This window comes from Scardinius erythrophthalmus, assembly GCF_964197995.2.
Source record: "Scardinius erythrophthalmus genome assembly, chromosome: 2".
Taxonomy (NCBI): Eukaryota; Metazoa; Chordata; class Actinopteri; order Cypriniformes; family Leuciscidae; genus Scardinius; species Scardinius erythrophthalmus.
The window spans coordinates 3057253-3076725 of NC_138222.1; the positions used below are offsets into that span (position 1 = coordinate 3057253).

General features: G+C 39.9%; 1 protein-coding gene across 1 annotated transcript in view; it reads right to left on the reverse strand.

Annotated features, from left to right (window-relative positions):
- galns (galactosamine (N-acetyl)-6-sulfatase) overlaps positions 1-19473 on the reverse strand; it is a 51423-nt gene that overhangs the window by 3092 nt on the left and 28858 nt on the right. The window contains exon 12 of the mRNA XM_081358805.1: positions 11664-11785. Coding sequence (XP_081214931.1) covers positions 11664-11785 — 122 coding nt within the window. The remainder of the gene's footprint in view (positions 1-11663; positions 11786-19473) is intronic.

Genomic DNA, 19473 nt, shown 5'->3' on the forward strand with positions numbered 1-19473 from the left:
CAAAAAAAGAGATTTAACTCGCACTGAAAAGTCAAAAATTAATAAATGCTTATGAGAAGGATGCAATAATATAGATATTGCCAAATTAAGGCGAATTTCTCATTTCTAAACTTCAAAAAATGTATTATTATTTATTTTTCCAGCTAGGTGGTCTTTACAACAGGCTTGATTTTATTTATGGAAAATAAAATGTATTATTCCTTTCTTTTGGTTCTGGAGTGAAAACAACGCTGCCATGTCCGTAACCGGTAATAAAACACTATGATATACGATAGCTGATATTTGCTCCCGGGAAACTCTGTTTACATCATCATCTTCAGTCACTGAATATAAAACATTTTTATTTAATTATTCGCTCATGCATGAAAAAAAACATGTGACAGACGGGCGATCCCACCATGAAACATAAGTCATAAAACATAAAACACACAAACACACACACACACACACACACGCAGGTCCCCGAGGGAAGCGGTCATGTGACCTCCTCTCATTATGTGTGTTGGACCCTGATGGTTTCAAACGAACGCTGCTCTCGATGCGACCTGTGGGCTTAATGGGCTTCTGAGAATGTGTGTGTGAACAAACACACACACACACACACGAGTAACAGCACTGCAATTATGGCCGTAACACACCTGCGTCAGGCCGGTCCTGCTCTTCTGATTGGCCCCCGGGGAGGGTGTGTGTGTGTGTGTGTGTGTGTGTGTGTGTGTGTGTGTGTGTGTGTGTGTGTGTGTGTGTGTGTGAGAGTGAGTGAGTGAGTGAGTGAGTGAGTGAGTGAGTGAGTGAGTGAGTGAGTGAGTGAGTGAGTGTGTGTGTGTGTGTGTGTGTCTGTGTGTGTGTGTGAGAGTGTGGGGTGAAGCGTCAATTAGTGTAATTAGCCTGAGCGCTGTCCGACTCACACCTCCAGTCTCTACACTTCTGCTTTTCCCGCGGGATTATCGGGAACGAGCCGCACGCTAACATCTGCTCCCCTCTCGCTTAGCCTTTATTTTTAAATTGTACAAGTTTTATTTTATTTTTATTGAGAAATAAACAAATTGATATACAAAAATAGGCATTGAACAAACAATATTACCAACTTACAATTCTCAAAAGGCAGACGTAGATGCAAATTATAATAAGTAACAGCGATGAAGTCGCAAATCAAATATACAATCATGAAGGCAAGGAAGAGGAACTAAATAAATGAAAAATAGATAAATAAATAAAAATAAATAATATTAAAATAATATTCAGCCCAAACACTGAGACACATCACGTCACTTCTGAGAGACTTCTCATCAGCGATTGATCAATATAATATATATATATAATAGTGATGCATTTCAGCATTTTATATCGTCCAGTTCCACGGTCAATGTGCAGATCAAATGGTTGTTTGGTGAAATGCCTGAAATGTTTTGTCGCATCGATCACAAGTTCAGTATGGAGTACCTCAAGGCTCAGCGCTAGGACCGCTGCTGTTCACTCTGTACATGCTAGCCTTGGGAGTGTTGTGGCAAAAATTCTCATTAAACAATCATCACTGCATAAGAGACACTCTGAAATTCAAATGATCATTAAAAGTATTTTATTCTTGCAAGAAGGCCCAGTTGCCACACAGAAGTCACCAGTACAGTCTGTGAAACAAGTGCGACGACGAGAGGGAGGGCAGAGGAGCCTTTATACTACTTTCAAGGTCTCCTGCTTACAGGCCCTTATCTAAACAAGGGAAGGTTTCTCTGCTAGTCATCTAATCCTGCTGAGTTTATTCTTACAAACTCACAAGTTCTAAATTGGACGGCCTCTGACCCTAGGGGTCAATCTGCCTCCTCCTGATGTCTCACCTGTTTCCCAGTGTTTAAAAACACACACACATTAGTCATATGTTGGCAGACTACGTACAGTCCAGCAAAGATCATTTCAATGTCTTAATAATGAAAATAATGAAAATCAACACTGTAAATCAATGAAAAACAAAATTTTCCATTACAGGAGACACCAAAAGGAAGCATGGCATTAGCATGGCACTGTTATGATGATGATTCGCTGATTTCTTCGCTCTCTGACTAAACTTATGAATTCACAAAATGAATGGTATGCATAGCTGATAATTGGGTTACACTTTATTTTAAGTCAAGTCAAGTCAAGTCAACTTTATTTATATAGCGCTTTTCACAATACAGATTGTATCAAAGCAGCTTCACAGTATTAAATAAAATAGTACATCAGTGTTTGTTTCTGGTGTAAAACATCCACGTTTGGTAATGCTGATCAATAGCACTGTTGAATCGATTAATCAAATTAAGTATCCCCAACTGAGCATGGTTTTAAGGTGTCATTGTTACAGTGTAATTATATATTTAAGCACTGAGTAATATTAAGCAACTACATGTACTTACTATAGGGTTAGGGTTTGGTTGAGGGTTAGTTGCATGTAATTGTGCATCATTTACTGTTATTACTACGGTAAGTACATGTAACATATGTAACAAGGACACTGTAAAATAGAGTGTTACTGGAAATTGGATGACTAGTAATTTCCTACAACTTTATTCTGACAAAACAGAGTTTCTAATTATTGGACCAAAAACCTCTGCACTTAAAGGAACACTCCACCGTTTTTTGAAATAGGGCTTATTCACCTTCTTTCCTACATTTAGATAGGTGGGCAAATGCATTTTTGTCTCAGTGCATGCATTGTTTTAGTTTGACAGGGTCGGCGCTAGCTTAGCTTAGCATAATGAATGGAATCCTTTGTTGCCAGCTAGCATGTCCTGAGTAAAAGTGATATAAAAAATAAAATAAAAACACCTAATTACTTCTTGTGGCCTGCGTATTTACAGTGAGTACAAATAGCGATGCAGATTAACACTAGGCGATTTCCTATGCAGATATTGACTTGGGACTATATTGGGGGGAAGCACAGGCGAAGCACTGCTACTTGGGGCGCAGAGATATCACGCTTCGCCTGTGCTTCCCCCTAATATAGTCCTTAATATATAAGTCAATATCTGCCTAGGAAATCGCCTAGTGTTAATCTGCATCGCTATTTGTACTCGTTGTGAATACGCAGGCCACAAGAAGTAATTAGGTGTTTTTTTTTTATATCACTTTTACTCAGGACATGCTAGCTGGCAACAAAGGATTCCATTCATTATGCTAAGCTAAGCTAGCGCTGACCCTGTCAAACTAAAACAATGCATGCACTGAGACAAGAAATGCATTTGCCCACCTATCTAAATGTAGGAAAGAAGGTGAATAAGCCCTATTTCAAAAAAACGGTGGAGTGTTCCTTTAATAACCTACAACACTGTCTAACACCAGGAACTAACTAACTAGGAACCCGGGTGTGCTCTTCGACACCAATCTTTCATTTGAAAGACACGTTTCTAGAATCTGTAAAACTGCATTCAAACAGTTGCAGGATTTTTCCTGGCTCAAAACGAGGCGGAGGTGGTAAAATCCTTGATAATGGCTAAAGAGAACACTTTTTACAAGCATTTATTTTAGGTAGGGCTGTAGCTATCAATTATTTTAGTAATCGAGTATTCTACAGATTATTCCGTCGCTTAATCGAGTAATCGGATAAAAAATGTGTGGTAAAAAATAGATCCAAGTTAACATCAGCCTTTAAAATGACTTAAAATACAAATATATAATAACAAGCAATAATAATTGGTTCAAGTAAGGTATCAAAGTAAGTAATTATATGGGTTTTATTATAATTAAACTGTTAAAATATACCCATGTAAAATAAATTATATAAACTAATATAAACATAGCTTATGTACATAAATAACAAATGCCTGCAGAGGGCGCCAGCGGTCTGGTTGTTGTTACACTAAGGCATTATCAAATCCTTGTTTAATATTGGCCAAACAACATTTAATTCAAATGTCAACTTAACCTTTAATATTTGGCCACTTCTGTACGATAGAAATGCTACAGCCACTGTAATTTCTTGAACAATAACATGTGCACATCAAAACATGCAAACTCAGAGCGAGAGTTTAAACTTTTATTTTGAAATCGCGATGAACAGCAGTTTGAGAAACCCGAGACGCGCTCCACGAATATAAATGATAACAGTGCAACTATAAAACACAAACTGCGTCCGACTTGCGTTCCCAAATGCACGTTATTGGAAACCTAAACAAACAGCGTTTACTGCGGACGGAGCTGAGGTAATTTTAACATCAGCACTCATGTAATTAAAGCGTCTTCTCTGTGGAAAAAAAAAGAGGATATATTTATTTAACTGAATCACAGCCTTTGTGATTTCACAATAGCACTATGCTATATTATGATTGTAAATGGTTTTAAATATATCGCGTTGTCTTAGAAAACTGTGGAATGCGCCACTTCCGGTATTTTGCCGATTACTCGACACGGGTAAATTGCAATGGAGGATTTTTTTTAAATCGAGTACTCGACTTTAATCGAGGAATTGTTACTGCCCTAATTTTAGGTACTTTAACAATAAGGTAAAGTGGTAGTTGCGTAGACTGTCCATGGACTGAAAGCTCTCGGATTTCATCAAAAATATCTTCATTTGTGTTCTGGAGAGGAACGAAGGTCTTACGGGTTTGGAACGACATCAGGGTGAGTAATTAATGACATAATTGTCATTTTTGGGTGAAATAACCCTTTAAATAACATTAAAATATCAATGATGACATTTAAATACCATTTTTACAAATCCCACCCTGTTAGTCATCATGACAAAACTTCAGAGTCCGAGTGATTTTGTGACAGAACCTTAAGCTTTTAATGGAAGTCTTGCGCTTATCAAAAATACATGTGGTAGAAAAATGAAAGAATAAAATAATAAACTGTATTATAAAACTAACCATGATTCTAACAGTAATAACACAAACTTTACTTCCTCTTTTCAAGGCTAACATTCTAACACTTGGAAACACACTGTAATAAAAAGTTCTGTTTATGTCTATTTAAGTTATGGAAAATTGTCTAGTGCTGATTGTAACAAAATCAAAAATATACTGTCTATCTTGTCCCATGACATATTGACATATTGAGTGGGGGGGGGGGGGCTTGGTTGGTTTGTTTGGGGAAAATTGACACAGACACTATCTATCTCTATCTATCTATCTATCTATCTATCTATCTATCTATCTATCTATCTATCTATCTGTCACATAAATTGTCTGGGAGGGTAATGGTTTGTAAAAGTTAAAAAATGTTAACATAAGATATCTCTTTAAAAAAATAAATAAACATATTTAAATCTTTTTAAAATTGACTTTTGCAAATAACCTTTGTTAAAGGAGCTGTATGTAAGAAATGTATTTCAATTAATCATAAAATGGCCCTGATATGTCACTAGACATTAAGAAATCATGTTCATTTCAAATACTTATATCGCTGACAACAGTAGTCCAGCCAGGATATTGTCATTTAAAAAGTGAACTTGCAGCCCTCAACTGATGTTGATGTTGTCATCTTGTGTTTTGGCCTAAAGCCCCACCCTCCACCTATCTACCAATCACGAAGTCAGAAGTGTTTCGGCATCCGAGTTGCCAGCTCTGCTCTAGTTACCACAGCTGCAGCTCCTTGTAGCAGCCCACGTTCCTGCTGGATCCTGCAGCATATCTGGCAACCTCGAGTCAGGGGGGAGGGGGAGCGGATACACCACTCTACAGTAATTTGAAAGTGATTGCAGTACCAGTTTTGGCCACAATCTTACATACAGCTCCTTTAAATTTATAGAAGTATTTGTTAATATTAATGGACCAGAGCTTAAATAGTTTTATTTTTTAACTACCAACTAAAAAAAGATTTATAAATACTAACAAATATATTGGTCATTCATTGTTCGTTAATGTTAGTTAATACATATATATGACAATCAAATTTCAAAAGGGCTTTTTTATGAGAAGTTTTTATTTCTATGATGCATTTATTGGAGAGAATAATCCTGTCAGACGCACCACTGCTGTGAACGCGCGTTCACGTAAACACAATTTAAACAATGTATTATTCAATGCATTACTTCTATATAATTATATATTAAATTGTTCAAGCAAGTGGTAAAATATTTAACCATGTACTTATATTAAAATCTTTTGTATTTAAATTTTAATACAATAAATCTTGCATGTCACAAAGAACTTGTTTTTCCACCTCCACGAATGAGACGAGTGTTGTTCATTATGTCGCCTTGTTGAGGTAAATTGTAGTTTTCCTTGCTTTAACTCAGTCTTAAAGTGAAAAAAGTAGTAATTAATTAAATAAATTTATGGTGAGATTACTACATTGTATTTAATTAATCGCACTTATGGTGAAATTACTACATTTTCAGGTCAATCGGTGTTCATTTTGATCACGAAACATGCGCTGTCACTTTAATTCAGCGTTTGCAGCACAGCAGAAATAGACTCGGTGCGGAAACGATCTCTGCACTGCTGTATACGCACCGCAACTGGAACGGATCGATCATCGACGGACTGCATCCGCGTGCAGTGTACGGGAAAAAAATACTCACCGCAAACGAATTATATGTGAACCGGGCGTTAGACTTGGAGCAGGAGAGCTACTCCGGCTGCTACTCGCAGTAGAGCGAGTGTTGCCATCTTCAGTTCAGCGACATATTTCCCGCCGCGCGCTCTCTGTCCGCTAGTGCTCAACTGTATGTGACGCAAGTGTTTGTTTGTGTGTGAGTGTGCGCACGTGCGCACTCATTGGGATAATTGTAAACGCGCAAACACAGACAGAAAAGACATGCCATCGTGGAAATAAGATAAATAACATATTACTTAAGGGCCATGTAGTTTTTTTTTTATATAAAATAACAAATTGTAATCTGGCGCTATAAAGAAAATCAAATCAAATTTACTTGACCTCCAAGGGGGGGCGGGGGGAGCCGTTAGGAGGGCGGGGCGCCCCCCTTATATAATGGTAGGGGAAACACTGATGATTCTAACAGTAATAACACAAACTTTACTTCCTCTTTTCAAGGCTAACATTCTAACACTTGGAAACACACTGTAATAAAAAGTTCTGTTTATGTCTATTTAAGTTATGGAAAATTGTCTAGTGCTGATTGTAACAAAATCAAAAATATACTGTCTATCTTGTCCCATGACATATTGAGTAATCAACAGAACCCTTTACTTGTGTTTTTCTATGTTCCAAGATATTTTTGCATAGGCCACTAACAGAGGGTGAAAAGGAGGAGGCTTGCTTCATATTAATAGAAGGTGACGATATATTAAAGTCATGAGTTAGGCAGGTGATTTGGTTTCTATGTGTCATGTTGTCTTTATCCTATAAAAGCTGATGAATTATTCTGTGGCTGAGAGACTTCTCTGAGAACCGCTCGAGAAACTCTCCCGGCCGTGATTAAAGGGTTAGTTCACCCAAAAATGAAAATTCTGTCAGTAGTTACTCTCCCTCATGTTGTTCCAACCGCGTAAGACCTTCGTTCATCTTCGGAACACAAATTAAGATATTTTTGATGAAATCTGAGCCATATCTGAATCCTCCATAGGCTGCTATGGTGTCCGAAACTTGCTGGCCCAGAAAAGTTATTAAAGGGGGGGTGAAATGCTCATTTTCACTCAATCTCCTGTTAAACTTGAGTACCTATAGAGTAATATTGCATCCTTCATATCTCCAAAAAGTCTTTTGTTTTATTATATTTTTAATTGAAAGATTGGCTGTACCGAGTCTTTCCGGAAAAAAACGAGCGGCTGGGGGCGAGCCGTGTGGGCGAAGCTAAAGCTGTGCTAACGCGCCGATAGCTAACAACACACAGAGACATTTGTTCAACAGTTTTACTCACCGTTCCAACGCACAACCGCGTTATCATTGTGACTGCTCGATCCTTAAGCATTAGACGATCTGCAAATCCATCGATCTGGGCTTTGTTTATAAAACAATCATCGTCGAAATGCAGGGAACAACAGTCTATCACAACTCCGTTTATGCTCAGGAAAACAAACTCCATCCACGGGTGCCTTAACGCTGGGTTCTTTGGGAATCTGTGCAGGGTTGTCTTGCCCTGGCAACCAAAAACACACTTCTTTGGTGACATTGACTTCCCAAAAGCCGGGCAGGGCGCTTTGATGGCGAACTGCTTTCACTCTCTTGCTCTGGTCTACGAGTGCGCGCGCGCCCGCGATCTTACCGGAGAAGTGCCCTTAGGACCCATATAAGGAAATTCCGCCCTCTCTTACGTCAGACAGAGCCATACTCGAAAAAAACTTTCCGAAACTTGTGACAAACCGGAAGGACAATTTTTGGCACAGAAATACTCCTTCAAACGTACAACTTAACTTTTGAAACTTTGACCATGTTTAGCATGGGAATCCAACTCTTTAACAGTGTAAAAAACTCAGTATGCAGGAAACAGTAATTCACCCCCCCTTTAAAGAGATCGTTAATATAGTCCAAGTGACTACAGTGACCCAATCTTAAGTATATCAAGCGACAAGAATACTTTCTGTGCGCAAAAACAAACAAAAATAACGACTTTATTCCACTTTTCATTTCCTTCTCTCTGGACCTCGTAGTGTTTTTGCGCTGCGCGTCTGTGTACACGTTATCACGCATCACACACATGACTGGCGTCGGCCAATAGTGAGCCTACGTGGTGACGTGTAACACGGACGCGCAAAAACACTACGCGAACCAACTAGAGGTCCAGAGAGAAGGAAATGAATAGTGGAATAAAGTCGTTATTTTTGTTTGTTTTTGCGCACAAAAAGTATTCTCGTCGCTTGATAAACTTAAGATTGAGCCACTGGAGTCACTTGGACTATATTAACGATCTCTTTAATAACTTTTCTGGGCCAGCAAGTTTCGGACACCATAGCAGCCTATGGAGGATTCAGATATGGCTCAGATTTCATCAAAAATATCTTAATTTGTGTTCCGAAGATGAACGAAGGTCTTACGCGGTTGGAACAACATGAGGGAGAGTAACTACTGACAGAATTTTCATTTTTGGGTGAACTAACCCTTTAAAGTATTTAAAGGACAATTGCTAGAGTTTGTCTGTCATTTATGCTGCGCAGCAACAAAACAAGTAAGTCAGGAAAGTGAGTTAGTTAGAGTAAGACTCGGCCAGTTGTCGACTGAAGACGCAAGAGCTAGAGTATAAAGGTATTGGGTGTCGATTAGTAGACGCCCCAGAATAGGTAGGTTTAGGGAAAAACCTACCACATACACTAAAACAATTCCCGTCTCCTCTTGAGATCATTTGGTTTTCCATTCACGAAGATGAACCGAGGGACCGTACATCTTCACTGTAAGTCCTGTGTTTATGCCCCTGGGTCCCTAATCAATAATTAACCAAAAACATGTTTATTTATGCCCAGAGTCCAGACAAACAATAGAAAATCCACAGTCAGCACGGCTCATTAGCATTTTTCTGAACCCCGGTTTCCTTTCTCCAACTTGAGATGCGTGATTAATAATAACAATGCATGCAAATACAGTCTTTTGATTTATAATGCATGACACCCAGAGGGGCAGGAGTATTGCTCAGGTGTGTCACCAGACTGATTAGCCATTCGCACACACACACACACACACACACACTCGCACGCACGCACACACAAAACAGCGTTCTCCAGCACAATGAAACAACAGTGAATCTGTATTCACATGGTAAAAACACCAAGTATAACTGAATGAATGAATAAAATAAGTCACACACACACACATACACACACACACACACACACACACACACAGACAAGGGAATTGAGCTGAAGAGGCAATCAAATACCTCTGCTTTTCCTCTCTGCTTTTCTCCCGGTGGAAATTGAGCAGTTCTACGAGCTGTATTGATTGAGGGCTGAAGTGCTTGTCGTGAGCAGACGAGGCCAGAGGCATGATGGGACTTAAGTGCTCTCGTTTCGGGATAAAGCAGGCCGTGAGATGGAGGTCAGCATGGCAGGGGTTGCGAGGACCAAACGGTTTCCCTGGCCCGTTAGCATTATCATTAAAGGCAGGACAGCAGTGCTACTAATAGCTGGACCCAGTAGGAATCACCATTTTATGCATTGATTGTGCAGGACAGAGTGCAACATTGATTTAAAGTCCCCCTGTAGTCAATCATTTTAACCCTTAAAACTCCTTGAAAAATAATTCTTCATGCCTTAAAATATCTTGAATGTAACTCGACACCCTTGCCTCATTTAGTATGCGCGGTTCTATGAATATGCAAACGAGCCCCGCCTCCACTCACTCACTCAGCTCAGAGATCCACTGGTTGACGATCACACGTTGATCTGATTGGTTACAAGGTAGTTTGTGACGTCAGAAACACCAGCGATTTCAAAGCGTGTTTTTGAGTGCAGTGTGTGTGTGTGTGTGTGCAGGTTTGTTGTGCGCAGACTGGCTCTACATCATCTAAAGTGGCTCTTTAGGTGCAGACAGAGATTAATGAGCTGGATCACAGCGATTCACTGGGGAACAGGGGAAGAATGAAGGAATGAAGGAATGAAGGGGTTCGGTGTTCGGATCTGACCGATCCCAAAGCATCCACTGTAAACTGGGAAGACGAGGAGGATGAAGATGGTCAAAAGAACAGAGCTCAACACGGCTATTGCTTGAAACCAGTGGAGCAGAGAAGAGACAGGAGATCAAAATCAACATTAATGTTTAATTACTCCGTCTCTCTTCCAGAAAGAGGAGGGATATTTAAAGGAAATGGAATAAAGAAATAGAAAGAGAACGGAAGAGAAATAAAGGGAGGGATGAGTCACGATCTGCAACTAATCTACTTTATAATGATAATGAAAATGAAGACAATAATTAAACTTTTCATTAAAAATATTGCGTTTATAAAAATGTGACTACGATATACAGTCATGGACAGAATCATTGGCACCCTTGGTAAATATGGTGTGTGAAAATAAATCAGCATTGTTTATCCTTTTGATCTTTCATTCAATTTCTTTTTTTCCTTTCTTGAAGTAAAATAATTGTAAGTGAGGGGGAAATCACATTATGAAATATGTTTTTCTGTAATATACATTGGCCAAAGTTATTGGCACCCTAGAAAATCTGATGAGTTAAATAAATAAAGTATATTCCCATTCATATTTACATTTTTTAGCACACCACGGTGACTAGAATACATAGTATACATATTTTTGTTAAAAATTTTTTTATATATTTGATACAATGAAACTATTTTTGTGTCAAGTTATCAACATAAAAAACAGGTAAAATGTAAAAAAAATAAAAAATAATATTAAGCCATTTCAATCAGTTTAAAGTAAACTAAAATATGAAACACTGACTAATAAGTCATGAACGGTAAGTTGTGCTAGTCTTTTATTCTCTATTGGGCCGTATATACGAGTGAAACGCTTCTGGAACAAGGACAAATGTGGGCGGGGCTTGCTTTAGTCTGTGAGTGATTGATTGGATGGTTGTGGTTTGCTATTGGCTGATCTCATGTGATTGACAGGTTGCCCCGCCCTCATCATCAGAGAAGAAAAGAGATGTTATTCTAATGATGTGCACCGATAAATCATTCATAATAAACTCGGAACTATTCCATAAAAATAAGAATCGTCATTTTGATTTCATTTTGACATTTTTGTCAAGATATAACAGACTCCATCCACCCTTGTAAAGTTAACCCGTCCGAACAGGGCGACTAGTGTTAGCGGTGTCTGCACGGATGCACTCCTCACCTGATGGGGAATCTCTCTCCGGGGTCGCGTCCCAGGTGGAAGATCAGCGGGAGCATGGTGTGGTCCTCCTGTGTGTGTGTCGTGACGCCGGGAACCTCCTGACCAGGGCAGAAGTTTATTCCCTGTTTGGGAAAACAAGGTGAGAACGTTAATCTTCCTCCTCAAACAATCCCACAACTCACGAGAGAAGAATAAATTCTGAGCTAGAATAAAGCGAAGTCAATCCAGAGACGAGCAAGAGTGAGACGCATTATATCACCAGCCAGAGAGGCCATCTTTACCCATCACTGATAATACGTCAATGTTTGGCTGATGAGTGTGTGCAGGGCTGGACTGGGACAAAAAAATCGGCCCGGGCATTTTGGCCCAGACCGGCCCACTATATGATCATAAACACAACCCATCTTTGCACGCCCTTAAATATATGCATACCAACTCCTATTCATTAAAACCACTAATGGCATGTAATGAGTGAGTATAGGAACGAGTGAGAGTTAACAGATGAAAGAAGTAAAACTTTGACATTTATTAATACAGTTGAACTATACTCCACAGTGATGAATCCAAAAAACAAGCTATAAGCGGCTCTGGCATAGCAATACAAGTGTTTCTCACAGGATTTTTGTTAAAACTGTGGTGGGTGGACCTCGGTCCTTCTAGGGGGGGTTCGGGGGCATGCCCCCCCGTGAGAAAATTTTGTGCATTTTAATGTTAAATTCATCAATCTGGTGCACTTTGAGAGTTCAAAATTAAAGCTCCAACCCATATTCAGTGTGCAAACTAAACAAAGAAAAATTCAAACCTCTTTTAGTTACAGTGTCTATTTACACCTACTACATAATAATAGTTATAATATTAATCCAATGACAGTAATAGTCATATTTTGTAAATCAAATTCACTAAAAAATAAAGGAAACTTTCATAATTAGTTTTGTACCCATTTCTATACTTGAAAGAGATAAGCACATGATCTTTTATTTTGACGCAAACTGCATCAAGCTTTTATTTTGGCGGAAAACATGGTTTACAAACGCCTCTCATTAAATTTCTAGTGAATTGAGGTAATCGTCAACTATGCAGATGTGGAAATAATCTGTAACTGGGTTATGGGTTCCTGCACTCATGACATAGCCTAAGTGTTTTGAAAGTAGTTCTGCTTACCGCAGACTCTACACTCTCTCATCTCTCTCCTGATCCTCCTCACTATCCTCATCATCACAGGAGCTGATGAAGGGCAGAAAACATATATTTTGACACATAAAGTGTCTGCTTTAAGGGCCTGGTTCTATTGCTTCACGCTATTTCTCTGCACATTCCTTGCGTTTCTTCTCCATCTCGCTGACTATTTTGACAGATACACACTGACACTGCCGCACGCTCGCTCACTCACTCGTTTAAAGTTGTGATTGGGCCAGCCCAGTGTCAATCAAGGAAAGAGCCAATGGGCCGCTGATCTGCGTGTTTCATGGGCTGGTCTGTCAGAAAAAAGAAAATAACGCTGACTTTTTTTGACCAATGCATTACACCGGCACAAACCCAGCGCCGCCAATTAAGCAAAACAAAACGAATGGGCCGCTGATGTACAAATTTTAAGGCCGTTAAAAAAAAAGAAAAAGAAAAAAAAAAGTATGTATGAGTATGAGATGTATCGGCCCAAAAAGCACGTCGGCCCACCGGGAAAATGCCCGGTATGCCCAATGGCCAGTCCAGCCATGAGTGTGTGTGTGTGTGTGTGTGTGTGTGTGTGTGAGTGAGTGAATGTGTGTGTGTGTGTGTGTGTGTGTGTGTGTGTGTGTGTGTGTGTGTGTGTGTGTGTGTGAGTGAGTGAATGTGTGTGTGTGTGTGTGTGTGTGTGTGTGTGTGTGTGTGTGTGTGTGTGTGTGTGTGTGAGCATGTGTGCATACGTGCACGCGAATGTGCGGGGTGAGTGTGTGAGTTAGTGAGTGAGTGAGTGAATGTGTGTGTGTGTGTGTGTGTGTGTGTGTGTGTGTGTGTGAGTGTGTGTGTGCTTGAGTGTGTGAGCGAGCAAGTGTGCGAGTGTTTGTGAGAGAAAGTGTGTGTGAGAGAGTGTGTGTGTGTGTGTGTGTGTGTGTGTGTGTGTGTGTGTGTGTGTGTGTGTGTGTGTGTGTGTGTGTGTGTGTGTGTGTGTGTGTGTGTGTGTGTGTGTGTGTGTGTGAGTTTTCTGCTCATTGCTAAAGGCTATAGTGAATCGTATCTGCCAGAAAGACCGCACAGCTTTATTTGTGTGTTTTTCCCAGTGTGAACTGAGAAGTGAGATGAGCGCCTTCAAAATGAACACACTCTTAATGTGTGTGTTCTCCACAAGAGCACATGTCAAAGGGGTCACTTACAGGGGGATTGTGACTACATAAAAGACTGTGTTGAGTCACCCAGGGACTGGATACACACACACACACACACACACACACACACACACACTCTTCATGGCAGCGCAGGGTCCCCTATGATCTGGCCTGCGACTTGCTCTCTGTCTTTTGAAGCAGTGTGTGTGTGTGTGTGTGTGTGTGTGTGTGTGTGTGTGTGTGTGTGTGTGTGTGTGTGTGTGTGTGTGTGTGTGTGTGTGTGTGTGTGTGTGTGTGAATAATCTTACAGGCATGAAACAGTCCAAATCCCACAAGGTTTGGAGAGAGTGCTTCAGTCTGAGCTCGAGGAGCAAACACAACAGCGCTTCGCCATTAATAATGCAGAAAAACGAGAGCAGGTTAGCATGGGGAGAGAGACCGCGAGTGGATGACCGTGAAAAACGTGCAAGAAGAGCCAATAACTTGGACTTGTTGATGCTGAAAAAAGGTTTATGTAAAAATATCCTGGATTAAAGTCAGCATGAAATGGCATTCACAACTAATTTAACTTCCTTAATGTGAACTTCAGGACACTGAAATGTTCATTATAGAACAGTGGAAATTATTTTTTCCTTAATTTTTCAATAGAAATATCTGCCTCTCTATGTTGATGTGTAATCGGAAAAGGGAGAAGAATGAGTTTAGTAAAAGCTAGATTTGAGTTTGGATTGGTCGCATCAAAGGTTAGCGTCACCTGCTTTACTCTCCACCGCTCCTGTCATCAGACAAGAGATTATCATCATTCTGTCTGGATCAATCAGGCAATGGTGGGCGGAGTCAGTGTACACAGCCTCTGCCAACAAGCCACGCTATTTACATTTGGTGACATGACACATGACATATAACATGACATGACATGACAAATAAAATCACATGATATATAACATCACATGACATGACAAGGGATGCCACTTAACCACACTCGAATGGGAATGCGTCGCGTCTGAGCTCGTTGTTGTCTTTGAAGCTCCATCGATTGATTTATAATTCTTGATTTCTCTTTAAACTCACTTACAACGAACATTTTCTATTTTTCTCACCTCATAGTTACAACGCGGATTGTTGAGCAGACGCGTCTCAAGCCTAGTGATCCAACGCTGGATACTCTTATAGGTTACGTCCGTGGATCACGGCTGAACGCGTCTTCTCCGCACTCATTTACAAACAAAAATTTTTTTTTTCTCTCGCCTATCGTGCGTCTACTCTACACCCGTACCACTGAAAAGACGGATTATATCCAAGACTTAAGCCATAAATTAGTATTAATATTGATAGCACCACTGGTAGCGTCGTTGCTAACTTAACTTACTGTCCATCTGTTAAAATGGCGAATATATCAAATGTAAGTAGTCTACCTTTTGGTGCAGGTGAAGACACATTTGAGCTGCACGCTGTGTGCAGTCTGAGCTGGAAGCTGTTGAGAAACAGATCCACGACCTTTTAGTAAGAAAAGCCGAGCTGATAGACCGGCGGTTAGCTCTTGAAACATCGCGCGCCGAGGCACACAAATCAGAGATTAATGTTACTAACCCGCTGACTCCGACCTCGTCTACTCCGGGCGTTCCTCAACATCGGTCCCGAACGTCGAGGTCGCGATCAGCCATGGTCTCGTTCACTCCGGCTCCAACATGCCATCACGAAGCCTGGATTTTTCCGCAGCGGAAGACGCGAGCCAGGTCTAGACCAAGAAAACTCTCTCCAACCCTCCCGGTTTTCGAGATATCCACACAAAACCGCTTCTCCCCTCTTCGCGAAACAGAACGCGATGCTGTGATCATCGGCGATTCCATCGTTCGACACGTACACGCTACGTTAAATAAAAGTAAGGTGCATAATCACTGCTTTCCTGGTGCTCGCGTTTCTGAAATCGCTGCTCACGTTCCCGAGATTCTGAACGAGCGCGTCGGAGCTGTCGTGCTGCACGCGGGAGGGGCCGACATCAGACTGCGCCAGACGGAAGTTCTGAAGAAAGACTTCAGGAATCTGATCGATACGGTACGCAGCACATCGCCTGATATAACGATTATTGTGTCAGGACCGCTTCCCACGTACCGTCTAGGACATGACAAGTTTAGTAGATTATTCGCGCTAAATGAATGGTTAATGTCATGGTGCAATGAGCAGAAACTGCTCTTTGTAAATAATTGGAATCTGTTTTGGGAGCGTCCTAGGCTTTACCGTGCTGATGGCTTACACCCAAGCAGATTCGGATCGGATCTTCTGTCAGATAACATCTCCAAAATGTTAAATACCTTTTGACTAGTAACCAAAAGTCCAAATCATAGTCTCTGCTGCACCAATTTAACTGATATAAATAGTGTAGAACATTGCATAGAAACTGTGTCTATTCCTCGTTTAGTGAGATCAAATAATAAATCTACTGCAGGATCTAGGAAAAATCTAATTGTTATTAAACCAGAAAATGTTGCTATTGGTAATCAAAAACAATTTCTAAAGCTAGGTCTTCTAAACATTAGATCACTCACACCTAAGGCAGTTATTGTAAATGAAATAGTCACAGATAATAGCTTCGATGTACTTTGCCTTACTGAAACCTGGCTTAAACCAAATGATTATTTCGGTCTAAATGAGTCTACTCCATCAGGATACTCCTATAAGCACGAGCCCCGTCTGAATGGTCGTGGCGGCGGTGTTGCAACAATCTATAGAGATTTTCTCAATGTTACTCAGAAAACGGGTTATAAGTTTATTTCATTTGAAGTACTTGTACTAAATGTTACGCTCTTAGATGATAGAAAAACATCCCTATTATCTCTAGCCTTGGCTACCGTATATAGACCGCCTGGGCCTTACGCTGATTTCCTAAAAGAGTTTGCAGATCTTCTCTCAGACCTATTAGTTAACTTCGATAAAGCATTAATTGTTGGAGACTTTAATATCCATGTAGATAATCAAAATGATGCGTTAGGGGCTGCGTTTACAGATTTATTAAACTCCTTTGGGGTCAAGCAAAACGTTACCGGACCAACTCATCGATTTAATCATACACTCGATTTAATTATATCACATGGAACCGATCCAACCGATATAGATATCATTCCACAAAGTGACGATGTCACTGACCATTACATGGTAACTTGCATATTACGTACTCCTGTAATATATCATGCTGCGCCGCGTTATCGATTAGGCAGAACAATCCTTCCATCCACCATAGATAATTTTTCAAACAGCTTATCGGATCTGTCTCAGCTGCTCAGTGAACCCAAACAAACAGACGAACTTGAGGAATTAACTAGCACTATGAGCACCATTCTCTCTGGATCATTGGATATTGTTGCGCCCATTAGATTAAAAAAGGTCAGAGAGAAAAGTAAAGCACCATGGTACAACAATACTACGCGTGTTCTAAAGAGAGAAACCCGTAATTTAGAGCGTAAATGGAAACAAACTAACTTAGAGGTCTTTAGAATCGCATGGAAAGACAGTATGTCACGTTATAAAAAGGCCCTAAAAGCGGCCAGGGCTGAGCATCTCCGCAAACTAATAGAAAACAACCATAACAATCCTAAGTTCTTATTTAACACCGTGGCGAGACTAACAAATAAACAGATGACTCCTGAACAAAATATTCCATTACAGTTTAGTAGTAATGATTTCATGAAGTTCTTCACTGAGAAAATAGAAAACATCAGAACCACAATTGTAAACGTTCAATCCTCAATCGCGCCTTATAATTCAGCCTCAATTATCACCCCGCAAGAACAATTACAGTGCTTTACAACTATAGAACAAAAAGAGTTAAATAAACTTTTTACTTCATCTAAAACAACAACATGTTTACTAGATCCTATACCAACTAAACTATTGAAAGAAGTGTTACCTGTAGTGGAAGAGCCTCTCCTCAATATTATTAACTCGTCTTTATCTTTAGGTTATGTTCCAAAAACATTTAAACTGGCAGTTATAAAACCTCTCATTAAGAAACCACAATTAGATCCGAATAATCTAGTAAATTATAGACCCATTTCAAATCTACCTTTTATGTCTAAAATACTAGAAAAAGTTGTGTCCGCTCAACTGGGCTCTTTCTTACAAGAAAATGACACCTATGAAAAGTTTCAGTCTGGGTTCAGGCCGCATCATAGCACTGAAACTGCGCTCGTTAAAATCACAAATGATTTACTTTTAGCTTCTGACCAAGGCTGTATCTCAATATTAGTTTTACTTGATCTTAGTGCTGCGTTCGATACTATAGATCATACAATACTCTTAGATCGATTACAAAATTATACTGGTGTTCAAGGACAAGCATTAAGCTGGTTTAGATCGTATTTATCTGACCGCTACCATTTTGTTTATTTAAATGGAGAAAAATCTATCATAACTCCAGTAAACTATGGAGTGCCGCAGGGATCTGTGTTAGGCCCTCTATTATTCTCAATATATATGCTGCCATTTGGAAATATTATAAGGAAACATGGAATTAGTTTCCATTGTTATGCTGATGACACTCAAATCTATATTTCATCACGGCCGGATGAAAACGCTAAATTATCCAAATTGACAGAGTGTGTTAAAGATATAAAAGATTGGATGACGCGTAATTTTCTTTTATTAAATCCAGACAAGACAGAGGTACTACTTATCGGTTCAAAAAACCACCCACAAAACCTCTCACAATACAAATTTAACATAGTAGGATGTCCTGTTACTTCATCCTCTACAGTAAAAGACCTGGGTGTTATATTAGACTGCAACCTGTCTTTTGAAAATCATATTTCATATGTAACAAGAACAGCCTTTTTCCACCTTAGAAACATTGCTAAGCTACGTAACATGCTATCAGTTTCTGATGCAGAAAAGTTAGTTCATGCATTCATGACTTCGAGACTAGATTACTGTAATGCTTTATTAGCCGGTTGTCCTGCATCCTCAATAAACAAGCTACAGTTAGTCCAAAATGCCGCCGCTAGAGTTCTAACTAGATCAAGAAAATATGATCATATAACACCGATTTTATCATCACTACATTGGTTACCTATAAAGTCCCATATTAATTACAAGGTATTGCTACTGACTTATAAAGCCCTAAACGGCTTAGCTCCAGTCTATTTAACGGATCTTCTATCGCCCTATAATCCATCGCGCTCTTTAAGATCACTAAATTCGAGGCTTTTGGTCATACCTAGGATATCCAGATCCACCAAAGGAGGGAGAGCATTTTCACATTTAGCACCAAAACTCTGGAATAGTCTTCCGGATACTGTTCGTTGCTCAGACTCGCTCTCCCCGTTTAAAACTAGATTAAAGACGCATCTCTTCAGCCAGGCATTCATATAATACTTTTAATCTTACAGTTAAATCCGACCTCTAGTTCATAAACGCCAGAGGAGAACTGGCCCCCGACTGAGCCCGGGTTGTCCCAAGGTTTCTTTTTCTCCATTAGGTCACCTGATGGAGTTTTTCGGTTCCTTGCCACTGTT